The 26,179-nt window shown below is 34.5% G+C and overlaps 2 protein-coding genes across 4 annotated transcripts in view; both read right to left on the reverse strand.

Moving 5' to 3' along the window:
- LOC123564876 (signal peptide, CUB and EGF-like domain-containing protein 1) overlaps positions 1-6,546 on the reverse strand; it is a 104,452-nt gene extending 97,906 nt beyond the window's left edge. Inside the window, exon 1 of the mRNA XM_053527738.1 lies at positions 6,453-6,546. Within this exon, the coding sequence (XP_053383713.1) occupies positions 6,453-6,546 (94 nt within the window). The remainder of the gene's footprint in view (positions 1-6,452) is intronic.
- Positions 6,547-21,564: 15,018 nt separating this feature from the next.
- Positions 21,565-26,179, reverse strand: part of LOC123564875 (uncharacterized) — a 531,225-nt gene continuing 526,610 nt past the window's right edge. For all 3 annotated transcript variants that reach the window (XM_053537514.1, XM_053537515.1, XM_053537513.1), the window contains one exon: positions 21,565-24,658. In XM_053537514.1, the coding sequence (XP_053393489.1) occupies positions 24,621-24,658 (38 nt within the window). In that variant the 3' untranslated portion in view covers positions 21,565-24,620. The remainder of the gene's footprint in view (positions 24,659-26,179) is intronic.

Genomic DNA, 26,179 nt, shown 5'->3' on the forward strand with positions numbered 1-26,179 from the left:
TTTGCACCCTGAGAACAGAAAGCAAATCTACTCAATCTGTACAGTTTGCATTATGATGTGCTTAACGATCAAATTCATTGGAATTCATTGTAGCAGCTTACTGGCATGCAAGGACCTTAATTCACTCTTTATAAAGTAAACAGTTATTTGCTTTATTTTGACTGGATACATTTTTTATCGTAAAATATTAAAATACAATGTTTCATTTCAATCGCATAGTCCAATTCCTTTAGGACTTCATGAAAATGCTTTATGCTTTCAAACAAAATGTTTTCCAGAGATACAAAGTTAATGTCCTTAGCTAGATACTTGCAATTCACAGAAATTATGCAATTCAAGTTAAGTTAAATTTCACACAATCCATCTAATTCAAGTTGATCAAAGTTAATTTCACAGACACTATAATTTCTTTTATGCAATATAAGTTAAATCTAAATTTCACAGAAACTTAAATGTGAAGGAGACATAATATTATGAGTCATGGCAAATATGCAAATCAAGTTTAAGATAAATTTCACAAAACCATGCAATTCAAGTTTATTAAAGTTTATTTCACAGAAACTATGCCATACAAGTCGAAGCTAAATTTCATAGAAACTTAAATGTGAAGGAGACACATAATATTATGAATCATGGCAATTATTATTGCAAATATGAAAGAAATAGAAACATATCTGACACTGACTCAGTCTAAATCTACACTATTTCTGTATGATGAAGTCAATAACATGTGTGCCGTGACAGCTGTGATCTATGTTGTCCCACACTATATTATTATATATATGTGTTAGTCTGGTGATATATGGTCAGGCTGTCACACCATATCAGATCACCATCCTATCCAATATCATATTTTACTCATCATTTTCAATAGTGTCATCTGGCCCAAAATCAATTTGCATTAATACTGATGAATGATTTGATGGTATCAATAGTTAATTACATCATTTCCATTATGTAATATCATACGTTGTTTGTACATAGGATTTTGTGCATAGTCTAGATCTTCCTTTTAATTTTCTATAATTTCTAACATGCCAGTATTCAACTTCCCCACCAGCTGAAGGATGATCACCTTTTGATAAAGAGTCACCTAGACAAAGAATTTAACTATCCACCTATTCACCAATGACTGTTTTTCCTTTCGGTTTTCATGGGGTTTTAACTTTAAGAGTCATGCTAACACAATTTCTGGGGTTTCCGTGGACAGGGATTTCGCCCAGCTATAGTTGTATGAGGAGCCAACTAATTTTCCTGTACATAGCAAATAAAGGTCTAAGTGGAAGGACCCCCAGACCCTAACCACTCCTCTTTACACTGAAACTTCCACCTTCTACTTCAATAACTAAAGAAGCTCCTGCAATTTAGATCTTATGGTGACACACTTTTGATGGTACAGGTTCCCTCCAAGCATTGTTTTCCAGTACAGGCATGATCCTAGGTAGAACCTGACCGATCCTCCAAAAGCCAGCTGAATAACTTCCTCACATTAAGAGTTCCACATCTCAAGGAAGGTTTCAAACCCACACTGATGAGAACCAAGCAATCAAAGTCAGCAACCTTAAACACTCAGCCACAGAGGCCCCCACCACAGATTGTAGCAGTAAGGTGCACGGTTGAATTTTCTTAAGTCTTTTTTTTTTACGCTGGGTTTAACGTCGCACCGACACAATTATAGGTCATATGGCGACTTTCCAGCTTTTGATGGTGGGGGGAAGACCCCAGGTGCCCATCCGTGCATTATTTCATCACGAGCAGGCACCTGGGTAGAATCACAGAACTTCCGTAAGCCAGCCGGATGGCTTCCTCACATGAAGAATTCGACGCCCCGAGTGAGGCTCGAACCCACATCGATGAGGGGCAAGTGATTTGAAGTCAGCGACCGTAACCCCTTGGCCACGGAGGCCCCCTTTCTGTTTATAAACATTTAACTGATAGGCTTTTACTAAAGAAGAAATATACAGGCATCAGCTTGAAAGAACAGAAAAAAAGACTTGAAAGATGTGATACAAGACACATTAGAACTTGATTCAATTTGGAACCATGGTAATAAACAACATATCTATTAACCAGTACATAAAGATAGCCTAAGATAAATCAGTGTTTCAACTCATTTCTAGTCAATTTAACTTTTACTTTAAAACTTACACTTAACCACTTAAACCTCATTTAAAAGTGAAAGCAAAACGTTCAGATATTTTCTTTCTCAAATTTTTAATTCTGAGCTCAACATGAACCAGAGATGAAACAAGCAACTTCCGAATAACTACAAACATGTTTAAGTTTGAACATTTATAGCTAAAGGGCAACATGTTTTTATGTTCATTAATTACACACCAATTAGCAGTGAAGTTAAAGGCAGTGCTTGTCTAATTACATTATCCTCCCTACCTTTAAGATGTCCATCCATCATTAAAACAACTAAACAGGAACGTTATCATACATTTGGTAACATTTATTATACATTCATTCATTTTTTTCTTCTTTAAATCAATAGTTACCAGTATAGTTATTAGTTAACAAAAATAAATTCTGAGCAGAGACCATGCACCTTTGGGCCATGTGAGCTGCGCCATGAGAAAACAAACATAGTGGGTTTGCGACCAGCATGGATCCAGACCTGCCTGCGCATCTGCGCAGTCTGGTCAGGATCCATGCTGTTTGCTAACGGTTTCTATAATTGCAATAGGTATTGATACAGTACAGCATGGATCCTGACCAGACTGCGCGGATGCGCAGGATGGTCTGGATCCATGCTGGTCGCAAACCCACTATGTTGGCTTTCTCATGGCAAGGCTCATTTGTAAATTAGACCAGTCTGACAATGCTTTTGAAGATTTTTTTTATTTTCATCTTAGGTGGCATTTCAGTATGTACAACAATGCAGTTTGAGGGAATTTGGACAAGGAACATAATAAAAGTCACTGCCAAGATTCATGAATTTCTATAAAATGTTCTATGAGGAAAATACTGAGAGAGTGTGGCCCACCAACATACAAAATACTAATATACAGTGAATGAACATTTTGTATTCATTGGTAATTGTTGGCTTCAAACAGAAGTTTATCCTATTGTTTTGATTTACTACAATGCCCCCAGGTGTGGAGGTAGACAATTAGAGCATGGCTGTCAAAACAGTCACTAAATCTTCATCTGATTCTATTTACAACCATAACTTTTATAAGGGTCAATGAAATTCAAGATAAATGACCAAGATTGTATATCTACCCTCAGCATTAAGTTTCTTAATTGACATATATCCACACGCAGTATCAACATTACATCCTTCGCGTAACATTAACTTGTCTTTCATCAATACCATTTATATAACAAATGATTTTGATTTATGAAGAAATACAAAATTTTTCCTTTTTCATAATTTTAACCGTAAAAACATCAAAGCATTGTACTGTCTTCCTACTCGGCACAGGCAAGCAAGAGCCTAAAACAGGTGAGATATAATGCCAAAAGCTCAAAAAAAAATATTTTGGCAAAAACAATACAAACAAAAATTCTTCAGTAATTCTTGAAAATTAAAAAGCCATGATACCGGGAAGTTTGTACACAGGTAGTGTATCTGGTTATAGGAATAAAAATGCACTGAATTTTTCTGCATGTGGCTTTAACCATACGTATACATAAATGCCATAAATATCTTTAATTATCAAGTGTTTTCATAGGAGAACAGATTCTTCTCATCACAGAAGTTTAAAGGTTACAGCATATGACTGCTAAATTGAAAGTCCAGGTTCAAACTTCTGTGAAAGCTGACTTGAATGCTGGTCTCCATGACCCTTGATTTTCTTTGGCCCAACTATCTGTTCAACTTTTGAGATCATAACATAACTTGTAAAAATGTTGGACTAACTTGCAAAGATACATGTTTATAGACAGATACAGTTATTGGCTCTGACAGGTAAAAAATAACAAGCACAGCTTATCCACTTGAGCTAATTACCATAGCAGGAGGCCTATTACCTGGTGCCATCAGAGAAAAAAGGCTTACCGAATACCCCAACTGTATCTCTGGCACCAATATCCTGATGAGCAGAATAATAATTAATTATAACCCGATGAACACTCATCATTCAAAGTAATTTTTCATTGCCTTTCAACAACCCTGTTATGCTCAAGTAATAAAACTGGTTGCAAAAACATGTAACAATAGCCAAAAAGTAATTCCTAGACCATAAAATTTCTTTTATCATCATTGAACAATTCCTGTGAGTACCCAGCTTAATATGCATTGTCACCCTGAAACAATTTTATTTCAATTTGTTCCATGATTTTGTTGTCTTGACATCATGTGAAGCTTCTCTGTATATTATAGTGGTGCTTTGCTAACATAATGGTGTTTTAACCCTTCTCGTGCTGGACACTATTCTGCCTTTGCGACCAGTGTCGATCTTGACACATCTGTGCAGTCTGATTATGATCTGCACTGTTTGCCATTCGGTCAGTATCTTTTTGGTAAGCACCCCTTTTAACAGTTAATGGTATTGTCCAAATTGAAAGATGGACAAGTTTATTCTAGAAATTTAGCAGGGTTAGGGTTAATACTATACATCGATCAAGGGGTGGTATCTGATTATCTGGTCTCATCCAGAGCTAACATTTTTACATTTTTACATAACACATTCATTTCCAATTCATTCTTCTGTTATATAAACTTCTTCATTCTTACAGAGTATAACAGTACAAAGTAATGACTTTCTGACATATCTGATTGTAGCATACTCAAATATTTAATTACAACTTATCTCTTCATTTAGTGGTCACAGATATCATTAATATGTATAATAGAACACAACTCCAAATATGGCACTAACAGGCAAGTCTTAAGACGAACTGTAAATTCTTTTAATGACCTTTCAACTTTTATCATTCTACAACTATAGAAAATACAATACTACTGTTTGAATTATTTAATCAGACTGAATGGTGAGACAAGTCAATACCCATTATCGTGCTAAACTAAAATGCCCAATCATATTAAATTTTTTTTAAAAAGGGTTCACTTTTTCTTTCTGAGCTCTTGCAATGCAAATGTACACATTTTTGAATAAACCCAAAGGGGTCATCCATCATTAACACCTTTTAATACATTAAACCCAAATTAAAGCTGTCAAGACCCTGCCATGGCTTGAACCCACAACCTCCCCTCAAAGTCCCCCTTTGCATAACCATCACTGCTCTCCCAAGTTTACCTAATCATGTTTTTGAAAAATGTACCCAAATTTAACCCTTTCCCTCGCAAAATTCTAAAAAACGGGTCCATCCTTCAATTGGGGTAGTCCGGGGGGTGTTCACTGAAATAGCGTTGTGCAGACCATAGAGCACCTGCACGGAGTGAGCAGTGATTTTTCTGCACGGGGTGAAAAGGCAAAATCATTTTGACCCCAACAGGCCCCTAAATTTTAAATGCATTCTTTTGAAACAATTATTGAAAAATGTAAAATTGAGTAAATCTGTTTTTTTTCCCATTTCCATCATTCCCCTGGTCAAAAATCCATTTTAAAAGGGATGAGCACACCTTAAATAAATTAAGGGGCATTAAAAATTTTGAAAACGAAATAAAGTGAGGTCAAACCAAGACTTTGGAAAATCCAATAAAAAAAATTAACCCTATCTACTGTCTTTTGTAAATCCCAGTATTTTCGAAATTATTTTTTAAGTGCCCCGGGACTGCCATTTTTAGATAGAAATACAGCCCCTCTGTTTTGACCAATTAAATTTCTACTAGGTTAATGGAGATATTCCCATCCTTGCCCTTAACTGCTAGCATCATCTTTAAAATTTTCAAAAAATTTGTAATTGACTCAAAAATTGCTACATACTGAACAATAAAATCAGAATTATTTTTAATTTGGTCATATGCTTGTAGGAACCGCCTCAACTCCCCGGGGGGAAGGGGTCTGGGTTAGTTACGCTGTGTATACAAAAACTTTAAAAAGGGACCCAGAAGTTTTTTTTGCTTTACATAAACATTAAAAGGGAAATGGCTTTCTTTCTCTATAGGGTCTACTCTTATTATATGTAATGGATACCACAGAAAGATCCCAATTTTGTGATAAATTATACAAGTTGTAAAACTTCTTCACAGTCTCCTAAAAGATAAAAATTTGAAACATGCTTTTTAGTAAAAACATGAAAACGGAAACAAATCTTCTAGAAAAGGATACAGAGATCGATTTTATCAAAAAAAACAAAGTTTTTTAAAGCTAACAATAAAATCCTACAGAAATAACTACCAATTCAAATCATACTCGCAAGATTCTGAGTAATTAAAGTCAGTTTGGAGACCAGTCTCAAAATGCAGCCTTGCCATTGGTCAATTTCAAAAGTGCACTGAGAAACAACCAATCAGATGCTGGCATTTTTTAGACTGGTCTCCAAACTAAATTTTGTTACATTGAATCTGGATGTTTGGCAACTCTTCTTGCAACTCTCACCTTTATTATCTTTCAAGTTGACGGAGGCTCCGTTCTCCAGTAACAGTTCCATGATCTCTGTATGACCCATGAGGGGCTTGGTGTAGTCCAACATGCTGAAACAGGACTTTCAAATCAAAAAAAATTACTTAACTTCGGGAACATAGCATTACAAGTCCCGAAATTCAGCAAATGGGTATTTTGACGACCAATTTTCTAAAATTCAACATATTTTTTAATGCCTTTGAAAACGGTTGCTTGATTCTAAAAAAATATAAAAATTACAATAAAAAGAACCAAAACCCTGTGTAAGCGCCCGCTTCGAGTGGGGGGGTTGTGGGTTCGATCCCTGGCTGCGTCATACCAAAGGCAAAAACGGTCCCCCAAACCCCCTTGCGGGCCTCACTTTAAAAAGGGAAACTGCCTTTCCCCAAACCCCTTGGGGCAATGGATTCAATCGGGAAAAATGGGGTTCGGGAGTGATTAAAAAAGTTGTGAATTTTTTCACAATAAACCCAAAATAAAGTATACCAAATATTTCCATCAAAAAAACCGAGTGTCAAAGATTACCCCTGTTATAAATTTTTAAAAAAAAAATGATAAAGCAATTTTTTAAAGGTAACTTTTTAAATCTATTTATTACAAGGTTTTGGGTTTTAAACTGACTGTTTTAAAACCCCAAAAATTTTTTGGGTTCCCCAAAATTGATTGGGAATTTTTTTGAATAATTGTTTATAACTAGATGCCTTTAGACCTATTATGCACAATTTCTAATGTTTAATTTTGAAATCATTCATGTGAAAATGAATTGGATGGGTTAGCATGAAAACATCTTTTTTTTTTTTTGATCTGGCTAAATTTCTTTTCAATTGGAGGTATAACTTAAAATTTAAATACAGTTGCCAAGGGGGAAGGGCAAATACAATTTTCTGAATGGAAATTTTTTTTAAAAATTCAAAACACATAAGGAAGCTTTTAGAAAAACATTGGAAACTTTGAAGTATCCCAAAAAAGGGGTGTTTTTTTAAAAAAAAAAAAAAATAAATTGAATACATTTTGTCTGTGAACAGTAATTCCAACTTTTGACCCCAAAGCCAAAAAAACAAGGGTTAAATAACAAGAGCTCTTTTATTAACACCTAATTTAATTTAAAATGCATGGAGTCGGGTTCATCTATCTTGAAAAAAATCTTTTCACTTTGAGTTCTGCATGCTATCGCCTACAAATAAGAAATTTATTATAATTTTAACAAAGTACTTATAGTGCAGAAAAAAAAAATGAATATACCACTTTTAAAAAAGGGGTTATTTAAGTTACATCAGGGGTTTTCCCGTTCCAAAGTGTTTTAAAGTATACTGAAATTTCTTTGTTTTAGAAACCACACAATCTATTTTAAAATAATAAACTGTAATGGCTCCTTTCTCGCTCCATTTCAAGCACACTTGTGTAATATGAATTTTTTTCCCAAAGGTATAAATTACATTTTTTAAAGCCATAAAAATAAAATTTTTCCGAGAATGCAAATTTGTTTTTTCATACGTCTTCAAAGGCTGTCTTAATAAAGCTTAAACATCAAAAAATTGTTGGAAATAACAAAAATATCCCATGATTATTCAATCCTGTGTCAAAACACTTTACTTAGTTTTCCAACATTTTCCCATAAAAAGAAATAAAAAACCCTTTACGATCCAGCATTTAATTATGTACAGATACATTTAGATATATTTGAGAATAAAATTTTTACCCATCTCCATCTTGGTAGTTGACATTTACTTTCTTTGAGGAATTCTTGTGCTCTGAAATAAACAGGTAACAATTTGTCAACTAGTATTTTTAAAAATTAAAAATCATTTAAGAAAAAAAAAAAAACTAAAATTCAATCATTTATTAAACTTTTAGCATTTGAATAGAGTAATCAAAAGTCAATTAAGTCAGAAAAAATATACAAACAGAGAGGGGGGGGGGTGGGGGGTGGGTCGAACAATTCATAAATGTATCACATCATTTCATTGTTAAGGGTTTACAGTATGTATTTTTTTGCTATCAAAATTAACGTATTTAAAATTTAAAAGACAGAGATTTCTGCCGCAAAAAGGACAGGGGTTTTCCTTTCAGATGTTAAAATTTTAAAGGTTTTCATAAAGAAAGATGGGACAAACCCAACGAGCCCAACATTTTATAACCCAGTCCCAAAAAACAAATTTTTTTGAAAAAAGCGGAAAAAAACGGGAAAGGGGAAGCCCGGCCAAAAAATTTTAACCGTTTTTTATAAGTAAAAACCTTTGACCCTTGCGGTTGTAGCATTAGAAAGAACATTTTTTTTTTTGATTTTATTTAAAGCTTCCACAATTTTATAAAGGGCCGTTAAAATTGATTTTTAATGGGCTAGAAAAAATGGGGATTTCTGGCCAATGAAATATTTTTAAGAAAAACCTTATAAAAAAAAGGCTTTTACAGACAGACAGGTTTTAAAAAAAATTTGGTTATAAATTAGTTCAGGACTTAAATTCAAATCTCTCAGATTTTTTAGAAATTTTCTTTTACATTTTTTTTTTGTAAAAAATTTGAACCTTGTTATAAACCCAAAACCATTTTTTTTAATAATAAAATTTTTTACAAATATTAGTCTAGACTTAACTAAAAAACTGGAACGTCTTGTAAGAAAAATTAGTTTTTCCAATTCTTAATTAAAACCCCCTGTAAAAATTTGGGTTTGAAGAACTATGAAATCAAAGGATGAAAAATTCCCCAAGGGGTTTTTTTAACCCAATGGGAGTTTTTTTCTAAACAAACCTTTAAATACTTTGTCCCATCAACAGCTAAGGTCATGGTGATTTTAACCCTTACCCTGCTAAGTTTCTAAAATGGAATGGTCCGCCATTCAATTTCGACATTTTTTCTTCAAATTTTTCCAGATTTGAGGGTGATTTTAAAGATTTGTTGTTCAGTCTTTTTAGATTTGGCGGAAGAATTTGAGTGGACTCATTCCTCTTTAATGTGAGAGAATTTGACCTCCAGCCTAGTCACCCTAGTGGTAGAGCGTCCACTTCGAGTGCGGGAGGTCATGGGTTCGATCCCTGGCCACGTCATACCAAAGACGTAAAAAATGGTACTAGTAGCTTCCTCACTTGGCGCTCAGCATTAAGAGGATAGTACTAGGACTGGTCAGCCCGGTGTCAGTATAATGTGACTGGGTGGGATATCATGTCATGTGTCTACGGCAAGATATTCCAGTGAGGCAGCACTATAAAGTTGGGCATTGTGCTCACTGCTACAAGTAGACACCGTCGTTCATATGACTGAAAAATTGTTGAGAAAGACGTTAAACCCGAACACACACACACACACACAAGGTTGAATCGTACCAAACACACAGTGTACTTATGTTTTGAGAAGAAAAGGAGCACAATTATACAAAATTTGAACAGTCTGTCCATCCATGGAGCTATCTCATGTGAACAAAGCATGGGCAGTTTCAGCAAAATATGAGAGTAAAAGTACAAATATAACAGCTTTGAACAACAAGTAAGTATGTTGCAAGTACTTGATAAACTCAATCTGAAACAAAGAAAAAATCCTAATTAATCGCATGATAGGAACATCACACAGGGCAGGTATTAATATCTTGACTATATCTATACTATTTAGTAAAATAATAAAGTGGATCTATCAGATGCCAAAGCATATTTTATTGCCTAATTTCTGTTTTGTTTTTACCCATTTCTCTCTAACCATCATAATTCAAAGAAAATATAGCAACAGATGGTTTATATCAGCTGATTATAACTCTACCTGGAATTTTCCTGGGAGCAAAAAAATAATGACTTCAACCAATTTACTTGTATTTTACTGATTGCCAGAGAAACCAGATCTTCCCAGGGGATGAAAACATATGCTGTATGTCTTGGATGCATTTAGTAAAAGTTGACTGAAAATGAATTTTCACCAGTAGTTTTTGTGTCTTTCTACATAATGATTTACAGAATTAAAATAAAAAACACCAGTCTATGCCGAGCACTTCTGGTACACAGTGATTTTTAACAGGCCTATTTGGGATCCCAATGGCAAACAATAGTTTTTTTTTCTCAAATTCAAAGCTGCAGTGCTTTACAATTACCGAAGTTTATCTAATTTTTTTTTCAACCAAGACTTTACCTATGAAAACATTTGAAACACAAGGCAATTCCAAACTGAATGCATTTATGACTTTTTTTCTTTTAAAAAAGTGTAACATTTTACTAAAAAAAATCACTTTTTAACAAAATTCCAAAACTAGATGTTTTATGACATAAGTAATTAAGTTCTCAATTGTAAACAACCCTGAGGCCTAATCACTAGTAAAGCACTGACATATGTACCTACATATAAGTAAACACTAATAACAGGAAGATGTCCGCATCAGAAATTCAGGTCAAGGTTCAAATCCTGCACATATGAATTCTGAACCATGGTAAATCAGATGATAAACAACAAGAATGTCTTGTGCATGATCATTCTAACATGATCATTAAATATTGTGATAGAAATTACCCTGGAATTAATTTCCAGTTGTCATGCTGCAATTTCTGATCATACGATGTATGTAACTAAACTGAAGTTTTAATGTTCTCTCCTCAACAGTTGGTCAGTGCATCAACTACTTTTTCCTGACAGATATTATCATTGTCGCCTTCCTTCTTTTAAAGAATAAAGAATGATGATTTTTCCAAAGGGATCGCTAGTGAACTTTACCAGCAATATTAATTATTTTACATGTTTGTATAATTTTTAAACACTGCAATGCTTTGTAACCATTTTTCAAATGCACTTAATGATACGGGGACATTTAGACAATCTCTTCTTTCAGTTAAAGTGTTGAATACTCAACTATTACATGTTGTATCAGAATAACACTTGAATTCTAACCATTCACTTACAAATGATCAAAAAGGTAGTGGTGGTAATCAGATACCGGAAAGGTTAGGTTACAAAAAGCTATAGATCTTAATTTTGCTGATCGATTGTCACAGTTGTTAAAAGAACGCCAGACCAATTGGCTACATGCAGTAAAACAATACAGTCTCTTAACATAAATTATGAATACCCAATGTTAATAGACATATTGTGATGTTCCAACCATGTTTCAAAGATAAACCTATCTTAACACTGTAAAAAGATAACAACAAGATTAACAAAGACAAATAAACATATATTTATATGCAAAACTCTTTTAGAAAATTATAATTTTATAACTGGATGTTAATAACAATCATTGCAAAATGTTGACAAAATACAAACGCAAGTCCCCACCTATACTTGTAACAGCTCAACTTGGACATAAGACCACCAATTAAATCATGCATGCAAAATCAAAATGACTGCTTGCCTTACCTGACTTTAAAAACATTGTCAGACAATAATAAGTCATTTTTCAAGAATAAAATCAATCCGCAATTTCAGTCAAAAAAAGTAAACTCCTAAGACTTAATGCTTTGCAACAATTTATCGCCACACCACATACAACTGAAAATTGACAATGTATTAAGAAAGGCGTGCACCATCATTTAATTAAGTTATCAGGCACCTTAATTTGTGTATGTTAATTGAACTTCATTAAACAATTACTGATTTACTTGCACATTCGCAAATTTTATCAGTTAGAGTGTTAGATCAAATTATGAAGTTCAATGCAGATCTATGAATTTCTGGATTGTTGGGGATCAATTTTTTGTGAATTCAAAATGTTTTTAAACAATACTGGGAAACAAACTTGTTTGCAGAGGATTTTGTGGTAAGACTTGCGGTTTTTAATGCAAATTAGATACAGGTTCAAGTAATAGTCTCAATTTTTCGACTGCAAGGCAGACCGATTTTACAGACTGACATTTATCGTGTGTTTGCCCCTATGTCCCTCTACATCCGTGGAGGAGAGATATTGACCTGTGCCAAAATTATCACAATATCGGGACTGGCGTACAATAAACTGGACTAGTTAAAGTATATGATCAAAAAGATAGACCACCACTTCCATTTTTTAACATGAATATGTACCATTTTACTGTTTTACCAAATTACTTTTGTTCACTGAACTTTATTCATATAGACAGACTATATATGCAGCTAAAAAATTTCAGCTCAGAGATGTTTTATATGCTGTTACGGATCTTTGACGCGATCAACAGAAAACAACAGCGTCAGTTAAGTTATGGTAGCCAGAACTATACTATATGATGCCCATGCTTACCTGCTACATCATCCATTCAATGGACTCTCAAGTTCTTTTTAATCTACAACTGGTAATTTTTTTTGTTTGATTTTGAGAATTTTTTTTAAATAATAAAATATCAAAACAATTATAGCAACGGGAGGAAAATACACTTTAATTTCAATTACGCAATTTAACTGTAATAAAATTACAGATACATATATTGTGTATCCGACCACCCATACCTGTACGAACAATGGACAATTATGTAGGTCCTCGGGCGATTAAGCATGGGGTCACCAAATTAATGACACTTCATGCAAGTACGTGTAATTGAATAAGTCCATTGCCAACGGATACTTAGTAACTTACTTAATTTGGATGAAGACCTGTGAGATTTTTGAAGCAATTTATTCAGGAAATGTACGTCTTGGTTCCGAACTGCTAAAATAATATCTTGGTCTTTCCCCATAGTCCGCAATTTGTCAACTATCCGAACCGACGTCACATAACTTATCACTGGCTTCTAATGACAATAATTCCAACTTTTCCTTAAAATGAAAGTAACAATTAAATCCTGAACACCAATATCTGAATAAACACTAAAATATATCCAATATACTCCAAGCTGTAAATCAATAAATAACGCACAGACGAACTACAATACAATAAAATACACGATTTCATAAAACTGTGTGCACCTGGCCATAACACCCTCTAGGTAAACAATATACATTACCTGCGCGTGCGTACAGAACGAACCAATCAAATTTTACGACTGTACTCGTTCAGCCAATTAAAACACACTTTAAATCGCTCGCTCCATTTAGCGGGAATTTCAGTCTCAGCAACCTACAGTGTGACCCGTGTGTTACGGCCACGGTGAAATAATAATTTCATAGTAAAGTCCTGGTGGTAAATAGTAGTAGATCTATCTACTATGAGGAAACACAGTTTTAAATGTTAAATATACATTTTGACAAAAAGAGCCACATGAATTTTAAGTGAATAGAAATCTAGGTCTAATGTTTGGTAGATTTAGATTCTATTTTTCAAACGAGAGACTTTACGATTGCTATATGAGTAATGTCTCATTCTGAGTTTTCTGTTATTGTCCTCAGGAGTGAATATTCCGTAAAATGATTTGTGTCACTATTTCACTACATGCCTGTATCACTATTTCACTACATGCCTGTACGAGTAGTCTCCCTTTACACGGAGTTCCACATTTTCTTATATATAGTGAGAACGCGATAAGCAGTACACCCTGCAAGGTGCACGGTGGTAACTAGACTGGCATCGGTCGTTAGAGTCATAAAATGTAAAACACTGGCCATAAAATCAATCCTCTCTGATACCACTTTCTGAAAAAAATTACAATATCTCTTGCCTCTGTCTGTTGAGATGAGCCTAGAGAGAACATGTTTTTCTGAGAAAATATCAGTGTCAGTATGAAGAAATTAATATTATTACAGATTATTTGATCTCAACAGACTTTGTAAGTCTAGGTGGTAACATAAACTCTGAAATAGATGCACGCTAAATTTCAAAGAGTATGTTAATAGCTATGTTGAACTACTTTAGAATTATAAGTAGGTCTGTCTGTTGTGGGAATGCCTATGTCGATGAAAAGCGCCTCTTAGTCCTCCCGCCCGTTTTCTCCAGGTGTTGGTCTATTATTTTTTTTTTCAAGGTGGATTTCTTTCATCCGCTTCCTGTAAAATTTTTTCGCACAAGTCTTCTCCGTTTTAAACATTCCGCAATGCCGCCTCACCTTGAAATCTTCAAATACTGCAGCGTCACTGCGAAGTTCTGTTTTTGTTGGGGTCTTTCAGTTGCCTAGTACCAACTTCCCTGTATTGTTTGTTCTCACTTACACTTCTGTGGATGCCTCTAAATTGTTTGCTGGTACTTGTAACATGTGCAAATGTTGAGTTTGCTAAACTCGGGCTAGAGGGGAGGTAGAACGCATTTCCACTACCGTCTATTCCACGCGCAATCAACCGAGTCTGCAACATATTCATTCTTTTGTGGTGTTAGGCGACCTGTGTATTTTCCACTTTTGCTATGTTACTCTTGTAATCTTGATTTTTCAAACGTGAGCTGCTCCGCATCTTTTGCCTAAGAACCAATCTGCATAAAGGAAATATCACTCTTGTGAAATTTGACAGTTCCAAACAAGCATTATACTGGACTTACATTGGTTGCCAGTGAACGCAAGGATTGAGTTTAGAATACTTTCTTTCATGTATAGCTGTCACCTTCGCAGAGCACCTATGTATCTAATAGAATTGCTTACAGGGTATGTTCCTAGTAGACAAGGTTTGAGATCGTTAGAAAACTCTGAATGTCGCTATGTTGTTCCATACAAGTGCAAAACATTTAATGATAGAAGTGTCTGTACTATTGGTCCAAAACTGTAGAATGAGCTGCCGTCAGAACTTCGCAAAAGTAAATCACATGATACCTTTAAAAAATCTAAAGACACTGTATTTATGAGACTTCATGGCATTGTTTTAAATTTTTTAATGATTGTTTTATATTAAATTATATATTCGATAACAGCAGGTGATAGGTTTTTTAATTTTTGTAAGTTTTCACATTTCAGCATAATCTATATATTTTCAAGGTCTGATAAATTAAATATACTTGGTGGTACAGGCTTTATGGGTAGGGTAGCGTGTAGTATTTCTTTCTTATTTTTTTTTTTTTTCAAAATTAGTGATGACACCATTAACCTGGGGGTTTGAACCTCCATATGCAGCCCGTCTGGGCGTACCATGTAAGGCTCTAAGCACTGGTATTTGGCAATGGTGATAAAATGGCCTCTGGGGACAGGGCGCGGTCATGACTGTTTGTTTAAATAAAGATAAAGTCATTAGTATTATTATTATAAATTGAATATTGTCATTTTATAGAAATAGGCGTTTAATCAAGTTAATCAGTCTCAGTTTCAGTTTTGCTACCGTCATTATAAATTACGTAAATACCTTGTGAAATTTTCCTATCGTTATTCAGATTTTGTTTTGAATTTTAATAGTATTTTAAAGACACTTCAGCGAGATTTTGATTTTATTATTATTATTATTATTATTATATACCACATTTATATAGCACTCTTTTCATATAAAAATACGTTCAAAAGTGCTTTACATAAAACATTTATATTAATGTTCAATAAAAAATGGCAATTGAACTATTATAGAATAAATTAAATTACATTACGGTAATAAGATACCAAGCATTTTAAAATTGGAATGGTAGGCAGATCAAAACATGAAACAAAAATACAATATCATAAAACATTAACTGACCTATCAAAGACACAGGTCAGAGCAGAATAGAACAGAAGATATCTTACATTTTGAACAGACAGAATTAAACGGTATGGTGTCTGCGAAATGCATCACAGCATGCAAACCGTCCCGGATTATTGGGTCAATCCCCACCTAAACGGTCCGGAGAACATCCATAATACATCCCACAGAAAAAACACCGCCAACATTATTCTGTAACACTGGAGGTCTTAATTAAAGTAATTAATTGGCCGGCAAAGTACCTACATTATAAATCAGGTAATCAGTGAGATGTTAGTTGCCAAAGAATTGTATGAAATAATGCGTCTTTAGCGCTTTTTTGAAACTTTGCACGGTCTTGTACTCTCTTATGCCAGATGGGAGGGCATTCCATAACCTCGCAGCAGCTGTCTGAAAGCTCCTGTCACCAAATCGTATTGTTCGACATTTGGGCACCACTAGTTTTAATGCATTATTCTGCGATCTCAGATTTCTGGATGGTGTATATATTTCTAGCATGTTCGCTACATAAGCTGGTGATTGATCTTTGAGTGGCTTATATGTATGTGTTATAATTTTGTATTCTACCCTACATTGCACAGGAAGCCAATGGAGTTCACGCAGAACAGGCGTTATATGGTCGTATCTGAATGTTCCGGTTACGATTCTAGCTGCCGTGTTTTGGACATATTGCAGTTTGTTCATTGACTGTTTTGGAATTCCATATAGAAGAGAGTTGCAATAATCCAAACGTGATGTAACAAGAGAGTTGATTAGAGATTTGGTTGCGTTTGCGGTTTATATATGTCTGATGTTGACTAATTTGCCGCAACTGTGCATAGGAATTCCTACACACACTATTCACATGCTGCTCCATCCTCATGTTCGAATCCAGGAAAGCATCGAGGTTCCTGACACTGCCTGATTGTTTGATTTCAGAGCCGTCCACTTTCACAGATATGTTTGAAACAGATTGTGTCTTGTGTTTAGATGAAAATATGATTAATTCTGTTTTTTCAGCATTGAGTTTCAACATGTTAGTATTCATCCAACTTACTATATCCTTTAAACAACTTTCAACGCGATGAATGGTCTCTTCAATAGACATTTTATTTATTGGTTTGAAGGATTGATATAACTGCGAATCGTCCGCATAGAAGTGATGGTTCAGTCCGTGCTTTCTGCAGATAGCTCCGACTGGTTTTGTGTACTTTGTGTAGTTCTTTGGCCCCAGGACAGACCCTTAGGGTACACTGTACTTCATTAGAACTGGTTGTGATAGCTCGCCATCTATGCATACGGACTGGTAGCGGTCACTAAGGTATGACATCATCCATGCGAGTGGCTTGCCTGTAACACCAAAGTGACGTTCAAGGCGATGAATCAGCGTCCCGTGGTGTGGTCAATAGTGTCAAATGCAGCAGAGAGATCAAGTATCACAAGAATAGTCACATTGTTCTTATCCAACGATTGAAGAATGTCATTTTGGCCTTTTAATAGGGCGGTTTCGGTTGAGTGGAATTTTTTATAAGCAGATTGATTAACTTCGTGGAGTTCGTTGTTCCTCAGATGATTTTCAATTCGAACATCTACCACTTTTTCTAAGATTTTAGACAGAAACGGCAAGTTTGACACAGGTCTATAGTTTTTTTGGACATTAGAATCTAGGCTTGGCTTTTTTAGAAGAGGTCTTATTCGTGAATGTTTGAACGCTTTGGGCACATACGCAGCATCTAGAGATGCATTAATAATTTTTGTTATCACTGGTGTTAGTTCGTCAAGACATTCTTTTAATAACCATGTTGGGATCGGATCTAGTTCACATGATTTGTTCGCTGACTTTTTGATAATTGATTTCACTTCGTCTTCTGAGGTTTGAGTAAACTCTACATAATTGACACCTGTGTATTCAGTTTCTATGTCATCTAAATCAGATACAGATTGTGTTTGCGATGCTATATCATTTCTGATTGTTTCGATCTTTCCAATAAAGAAGTCACTGAAATCTTGTGCGAGATGCTGTGGAGATGAATGTGATGGTAAAATCACCTCATTTGTATCGCCAAGAAGATTTTTGGTAATCTTTGATAAACTCTTATGATCACTGCCACATGAGTCAATTTTGCCTGTATAGTATTCAACACGAGCTTGTTTTAGCATCTTACTCACTTCAGCACACTGTGTTCGGTAAATTTGGTGATCGATTGTGAGCTTACTTTCACGCCATTTCCGTTCTAATTTTCGTTTCTGATGTTTTGCTTTGTGGAGTTGCTCGGTATACCAAGGACATGAAGGTCTTAACACAATAGTCTTGGTAGTCAAATGGGCGTGTTTGTCTACTATAGAAATTAACTGATTTGAATATTCCTCCACAAATTCCTCGATATCAGTATCAGATGGAGTGCATTGTGTGTTAAAGAAATCTATTCTTCGTATGTCTTCTCGAAATGAGTCAATGTCGATCGAACGTAATTTCCTGTACGACACAGTTTTTCGTACTGGAGGGGGTTTGGAAGCTTTAGCGATTTAATCATATTTTATTACTCTTTGATATGAAGTTATTACAATAACAATTCTAAATACATAATCAAAAGGCAAAAGGGTCGGACAACAAGTTCTGACAACATTAGAGACTGTCCTTCCCTTCTGTGAGATGCTATATTAAAACCCATTCTTTTGGGGATGTTGTTTACAAACTTCGTTTAAAATTTCGGGTAATCATGAATCCCCGGGACTGGGTCTATTTTGATATCTGTCTTCTGGTCTGTTTTTGGGCGGGCTCTTGAAGGCGTTTCTCTTGTTGCTCTGTCTTCTGCAAAGGCATTGGGGTACACGTGTTTTTGGTTCTGATGTAATGCTTTTTATATAAATTAAAAGAATATTTTTGACTTTTACATAATTTGCCTTCTGTTGTCAGATTCACCTGGCGGGGATAACCTTTATTTACACTGTTCTGAGACTTTGAAACATGTTGTGGGTAAGAAGAGTGAGGTTCGGTGCATAATTGACCGGTTTAAACTCCCCAGTAGTGTTTTTTCCCCATTCCCCACTGAACGTTCCAAAGCGGTGTCCCATTGTGTTCCTCATGTGTTTGCTGTGTGCATGCGTGCGTGCGCGTGTGTGTGTGCACTTCCTTATGCTGTGAGTTCGACTTTAGGGAGATTGCGTTTTTGGAACGTGGCTTTCCCTGTTGGCTATAGTTTATCCTTGTTTTTTTCGTTGTCTTTACCTGACATATTCATAGGTATCAGCCTCAGGTGGGATCAGTTCAAACTTTGGACGGTGCTCTTCTATAGTATGTCCTTACATGTAATATTTGTTATTGCATCAACAATATATACCTATGTGTGACAATGCTTTAACTAATTCCATTCCCTACCGTCCGTACCTCCTTTATAGTTTTCTCTTTTTTCCACAGTAACATTGAATTCAGTATGTGGATTTACTCTAAACTTAGTCCACATCATATATGACAAGGTCTATAACTCTGGCACCAATACTTTATATTGTAGATTTGTTTTTCTGTTCTTTACAAAACTGTTCCACGTCATCACCACACACATCCTATTTGGCAAAGTCCCAATGTCTGGCACCAATATTCAGAGTTATGCTAACACACCCTCCTAAGTTAATTCTCTTAATTTGCCTGTTACTTTGAACTGTTGCTTCTTCACAGATATGAACATATGATAATTTTAGCAGCTTATCGTGAGTTATTGTAGTCAGGTTTCGTCTATCCGTCCACAAAAATTTACCGACCTTTCTTTATTGACAGCATGTGTTGTATATTGTATCAAGCTCTCGAATGCTCTTTAGATGCCATATTTCTTGTATACAATAAATGTATATGGCCGTTAAGTCTCGGGCCAGTTTGATAATAAATTAGATTGTTGAGGTAACACCGGAGTTATGGCCCTTGGACTAGTTGAATTTGCCTTTGCTGCTTATTGTTGACACTTTTCCAGCTTCAGTATTTTAGCAATTTTCATGTAACGTACACTTATGTATATAGAAACTAGCTCTCGGGTAAATTCAATAATGGGCAATTATTATGGTCCTTGGATAAGTCAAAATTGTTATACTGCACAGTGTTGACACATTAGAGGTAACATACCTGAAAGTTACACACAAAAAATGTGTATTAACACGGGTTCTAGCACACGACTGTGCTCAGGTTACCTCATGATTATGACAACTGAATTTGTCAACATTTTTAACACACTACCAGTCTCAATTCATGCGCAATCTTCTTATAACTAACACAAAATAGCCACAAGACGGTGGACAATGGACACACCGTTACAGTTAGATCGGACCCATATGGTCACTGAACTTATTTCATATTGTTTACACATTTTGCAGTTATATTTGTTGAGCAATTTTCATGGAACTTACTCGTGATATATATTCCACCAAAATTGCGGGAATTTTGATAATGGTCAAAGTTGTTGAAATAGCACTAGCGTTGTGGTCACTGTATGGAATCCAAATTGGGATAGTTCACATTGTGAACACAATAGGGACCATAGTTTTGGAGCATTCTGCATGAAAATTACACAGAACTTGTATGAACTTGTTATAACCGTTGAAATGAGCCAAACTTGAAGTCAAAGGCAAACAGGTTTTTCCCTGTCAGCTTAGACCTAAAAAATTCTTTGTTTCCGGAAACATGCTAAAATAGGGTAAAATTGGAAAAAATATACATACCCTGCAGTCCCGAAAATAGCCGCGGCTTATTTAAATTTTCGTAAGGGTATGGTGGCTTATTATCGAGACGGCTTATTTATGAGTCCGGCGAACTTTTGAGTACATATATTCAGTAACCGTTTAAAAACGGCGAATTTTCGAGTACCGAAATACTGAAGATATGGATATCATGTATTTTGCTTTTAAGTAGAAACATCGACGTCGGTAAATATTTACAATTCTGACATACCAGTTTTGATTTAATTTCTTAATGAAAATAATCCGATGCTAACAGATAATTACCCATTAAAATGTTTTGTCTGGCCTAACAAACAAATATACCGATGATTTAATCGGCTGACGGGTATGAATAACTTAGACAATACGTGATAAACACTGCATTGTGTTATAAAGACCGGTCATGTTAATTAGTAAAACTTACGTGACAAGAAGTGTTTGAGACAGGAATTTTATTGCTTTTAAAGTTTTAATTTGTCCAGGGTTTTCAAAAAACGGCACAAAATTGCATTGTTTTAAGTGTTTTGTTCCTAAGTATGTTTTATTGTTATGACATGTGGAAATAAAAATTTTTTATGTACACGTTGGTAACATTTGCTATCTTATATGGTGTTGATACTATTACTGATACAGAAAACAGGACGGTTTTTTCAGTGCGCTCATTTATAGGTCCTTTTTGCCTGTAGTGGGAATGGTGGCTTATTTTCGAGACCGGCTTATTTTCGGGATTTCAGGGTATTTACTATCTACTTCTATTTTCACTTTTCTCTGGTTATAAAATATACAATATTTATATACACGAGATAACAAGAACAACACTTATATAATCTTAGTTAAAGCGAGTGAAAAATAATTTAAATATCTGTATTTTTTCCGGAAAACTGGAGCCAGCGAAGATTAGCTACATTGCTATGGAAATACATGTATGCAATTAAAATTGGAACACATATACATATTTACTATTTATTATTATTTTCACTTTTCTCCGATTATAAGATATACAATATTTATATACACGAGACAACAAGAAAAACACTAACATGATCAAATTTATTGATTTTTTGGGGTTTTACGGCCATGTCCAGAAATGAGACCGTGTTTTGAAGAGTATTGTCCCTTGATTATTAAGCCAGATTGGTTAAATTTGATTGTTTCCCTTTATACCATTTTTACGCGGCACCAACACAGTATAGGTTATATGGCGCCAAACAGGACTACAAATTTTGGTTCCGGATCTCATTTACATCGAAATAAAATCACGAGGTATAGAATCAAAATTTGCATACCCGCTGGAATCACAGATTTACTGCAAAACCAAATGTTAAGACCCTATTAGTCGCCTCTTACGATCACGCAAGGGTAAGGCAGTGGTTCCAATTCTTTTCATACACAAATCGTCCCAAAACCTCATGGGGCTATATTATCAAAGAAAACACAGTTATTTTTTAAAAGAAAACACAGTTATAAATATATAGTTTTCAGAAGCTGACGACAGTTGCATTAAACAAAGTTCATGATTTATACAAAATAATATGGCAATGTCATCTGCAAACATAAAAATATGTGTAACCGAATATATTTCATACATGTTTATATATCTAAGACCACCCCAAAGTGAAAAACTGTTCATCGCATTTTTTTTTAGATAAACTGAGCAAGCGAGTGAAAAATAATTTAAATATCTGTATTTTTTCCCTCCGGAAAACAGGAGCCAGCGAAGACTAGCTACATTGCTATGGAAATACATGTATGCAATTAAAATTGGAACACATATACATATTTACTATTTATTATTATTTTCACTTTTCTCCGATTATAAGATATACAATATTTATATACACGAGATAACAAGAAAAACACTTACATAATCAAATTTATTGATTTTTTGGGGTTTTACGGCGCACCAACACAGTATAGGTTATATGGCGCCAAACAGGACTACAAATTTTGGTTCCAGATCTCATTTACATCGAAATAAAATCATGAGGTATGGAATCAAAATTTGCATACCTGCTGGAATCACAGAGTTACTGCAAAACCAAATGTTAAGACCCTATTAGTCGCCTCTTACGATCATGCAAGGGTAAGGCAGTGGTTCCAATTCTTTTCATACACAAATCGTCCCAAAACCACATGGGGCTACATTATCAAAGAAAACACAGTTATTTTTTAAAAGAAAACACAGTTAGTTTATAGAAGGTGACAGCAGTTGCATTAAACAAAGTTCATGATTTATACAAAAGAATATAGCAATGTCATCTGCAAACATAAAAATATGTGTAACCGAATATATTTAATACATGTTTATATATCTAAGGCCATCCAAAAGTGAAAAGTTGTCCATCGCATTTTTTTCTGAGATAAATTGAGTAAGCCAGTGAAAAATAATTTAAATATTTGTTTTTTTTTCCCTCCGGAAAACAGGAGCCAGCGAAGACTAGCTACATTGCTATGGAAATACATGTATGGAATTAAAATTGGAACACATATACATATTTACTATTTATTTCTATTTTCACTTTTCTCCGAGTATAAGATATACAATATTTTTATACACGAGATAACAAGAAAAAACACTTACATAATCAAAGAAAACACAGTTAGTTTACTGAAGGTGATGGCAGTTGCATTACCTAAACAAAGTTCGTAATTTATACAAAATAATATGGCAAAGTCACCGGCAAACATAAAAATATGTGTAACCGAATATATTTAAAACATTTTTATATATCTAAGGCCATCCCAAATTGAAAAGATTTTCATTGCATTTTTTTTCTGAGATAAATTGAGGCAGCGAGTGAAAAATAATTTAAATATTTGTTTTTGTTTTTTAGGAAAACAGGAGCCAGCGAAGATAAGCTACGGAAATACATGTATGCAATTCAAACTGGACAAAATATAAAAATATTTACTGTTTCTGTTTTCACTTTTCTCTGATTATAAAATATACAATAATTATATACACGAGATAAACAAGAAAGAGCACTTATATGATCAAAGAAAGCACAGTTATTTAAAAGAAGATGATGGCAGTTGCATTAAACAAAGTTCATGATTTATACAATAATATGACATTCTTTAGGTATTTACACAGCAAAGTCTTCCGTAAGCATAAAAATATGTGTAACCGAATATATTCAATACATTTTTATATATCTAAGTCCACCTCAAATTGAAAAATTGTTCAACACACTTGATAAATTGAGGCAGCGAGTGAAAAATAATTTAAATATTTGTTTTTGTTCTGTAGGAAAACAGGAGCCAGCGAAGAGCGAAGAAATATAATTTTCTTGTTTTGGTAGAAACCCATAAAATAGAAGGTACACACATAAACACGAATTCACCAGGAATTGGGCAAACGTGTGTACATTTTGGTTTGGGTAAGTTTTGACTTGCAGGCACTCGTTGTGCGGGTGAAAAAAGGTTATAATATTAGTTTGCAGTGTTATCAAATAATGTATTTGCTTGAAAATGTTATTATGAAAAATGTAATATACAACAAAGCACAACCTTAATCTATTTTGATGACATATATATGCAACTTGCATATTTAACTGTAAAACATCAACTTAAATTAGCTATGAAAAAATCTAGCACTTTTTCTTAACTATATTTTTTCTAGGATTAAATTTATTCTTAATTAGTGATTTATCATATTTACTATTTAGCTATTGAACAATTTAGATGTCATTTTAACAACTACATAAAAAGTAATGATTAGCTATTGAACAATTTAGATGTCATTTTAACAACTACATAAAAAGTAATGATTACTATAGTCTATAGATATGTGTCCATAGGAAACGGATTATATTAAGTGGTTATAGAATGAATACAATGATTTCCCATTGTCATAGGCCTTACCTCCTACCACCTAAGGTATCAATCAGACAAGGGAAACACCATGTGAAAAAAATACTGTGGGGAGGGGGGGGGGGCACAATATAACAAATGAATATCACTTCAATAGACTGTTTCAAAGCACGTGTTGTTTGTCATGTTGGTTCATAGATGTTCATAATTGTGTTGGTCTCCCTGTGCATCTGCAGGAAAAGAAAGAAGAAAATAAAATTGAAATTCACAGATTTCATTTCTAAATTTTAATTAAACATTGCAAAAAAAAATCCACTGACTACACAGAGCTAGAAAAATGAGTTTGTTTTTTGTTTTTGTTAGGTTTTGGGTCACACCAATGCAATTTAGATCTTATAGCAACATTTCTAGCTTTGGGCGATGGAGAAAGGCCTCGCGTGCCCCTCCTGGAATTATTTAGTCACTGTCGGACCGACGAACTTATTTTATTCTGTAAGCAAGCTGAATGGCTTTCTTGACATAAAGAATTCTACACCCTGAGTGAGGATTCAAACGCAAATGGGTAAGGGGCAAGTGATTCGCAGTCAGCGACATAAACAACTCAGCCACTGAGGCCTTGTTAAAAAGATAATTAGATACTATTCAATAGAACTGTCTTTACTCATGTTTGTTAGGATTAGAGTCACAACAACACAATTTAGGTGGTTATATAGCAACTTTTCCAGCTTTGAACGACGGAGAAAGGACCTAGGTGCTCCTCCGTGTTTATTCCAGGAATTATTGACAGAAAGCAACGTTAGGTTCAACGTGTTCTTATATTGGTGAATTAATGGATTTGTTCGAAACGCGAACCCCTGATCATTTACAAATCTTTTTGTTCGTGGTTGCTTAATGTATGTTAGATTGTAATTGGAGGTAACGACGTTATTTTAAAATTCGATTTGTTTCTGTTATTCTTTTCAAACAAAGATGAGATTCCTAGTATAAATATAAACTGCTAAACACACTTTGGCTATGGAATTACATGAAAATAAGAACAATTATGTTACATTAGTTTTGTAAACTGTAAACACTAAATTATCCATTACAGAAATGGAAGTTTGTTAAGTTCTTGATACCGCTTTCCTCCCGACTATCCTGGCTGGTCGGAAATAAATGAATTCGGAAGCCAAAGACAGTTTGAAATCTTGCCTTTAGGTTTAACCGAATATCTACCATATAGAAACTACTTTGAAACAAGCGAATTCGATTAATTGGTATTGGGTTTGTGGTGAGGTGAGGAATGGCACAGAAATATATCCGGCAGAAAGTTTATGATTTGACTAAGAAGCAAAGAAGCAAATAGTTCATTATATTTGAATTGAGCGCAATCAAGTAAGAAATCTGGAACGTGGGTGTTGACGGCGCGGGGTAGGACCAGTGAGGGTACGAAACTTCACATGTTAATAATAAATATTGATGGAAAAAAAATGTTCGGGGATATGTGTGCATGATCGGGATGGTGGGGGTGACGTGACTTGTTGAGGGAGGGTACAACTGTACATGCTGATGAATATTCTTGAAAGGTTTAATTTTTAAAAAAAAAAGAAAAAATATTGTGGGTGTGAGTGGAGGGGGAGGGTGCGTGACCGGGTGTGGGTACACAACTTCACAAGTTAATAATAAATGTTCAAAAACAAATGAAAGAATTTTAATAACATTCTATCAATTGGTTAGTTTGTTATGTACAAATATGCGGAGTTTTAAACAAT

This window comes from Mercenaria mercenaria, chromosome 2 (assembly GCF_021730395.1).
Source record: "Mercenaria mercenaria strain notata chromosome 2, MADL_Memer_1, whole genome shotgun sequence".
Lineage (NCBI taxonomy): Eukaryota > Metazoa > Mollusca > Bivalvia > Venerida > Veneridae > Mercenaria > Mercenaria mercenaria.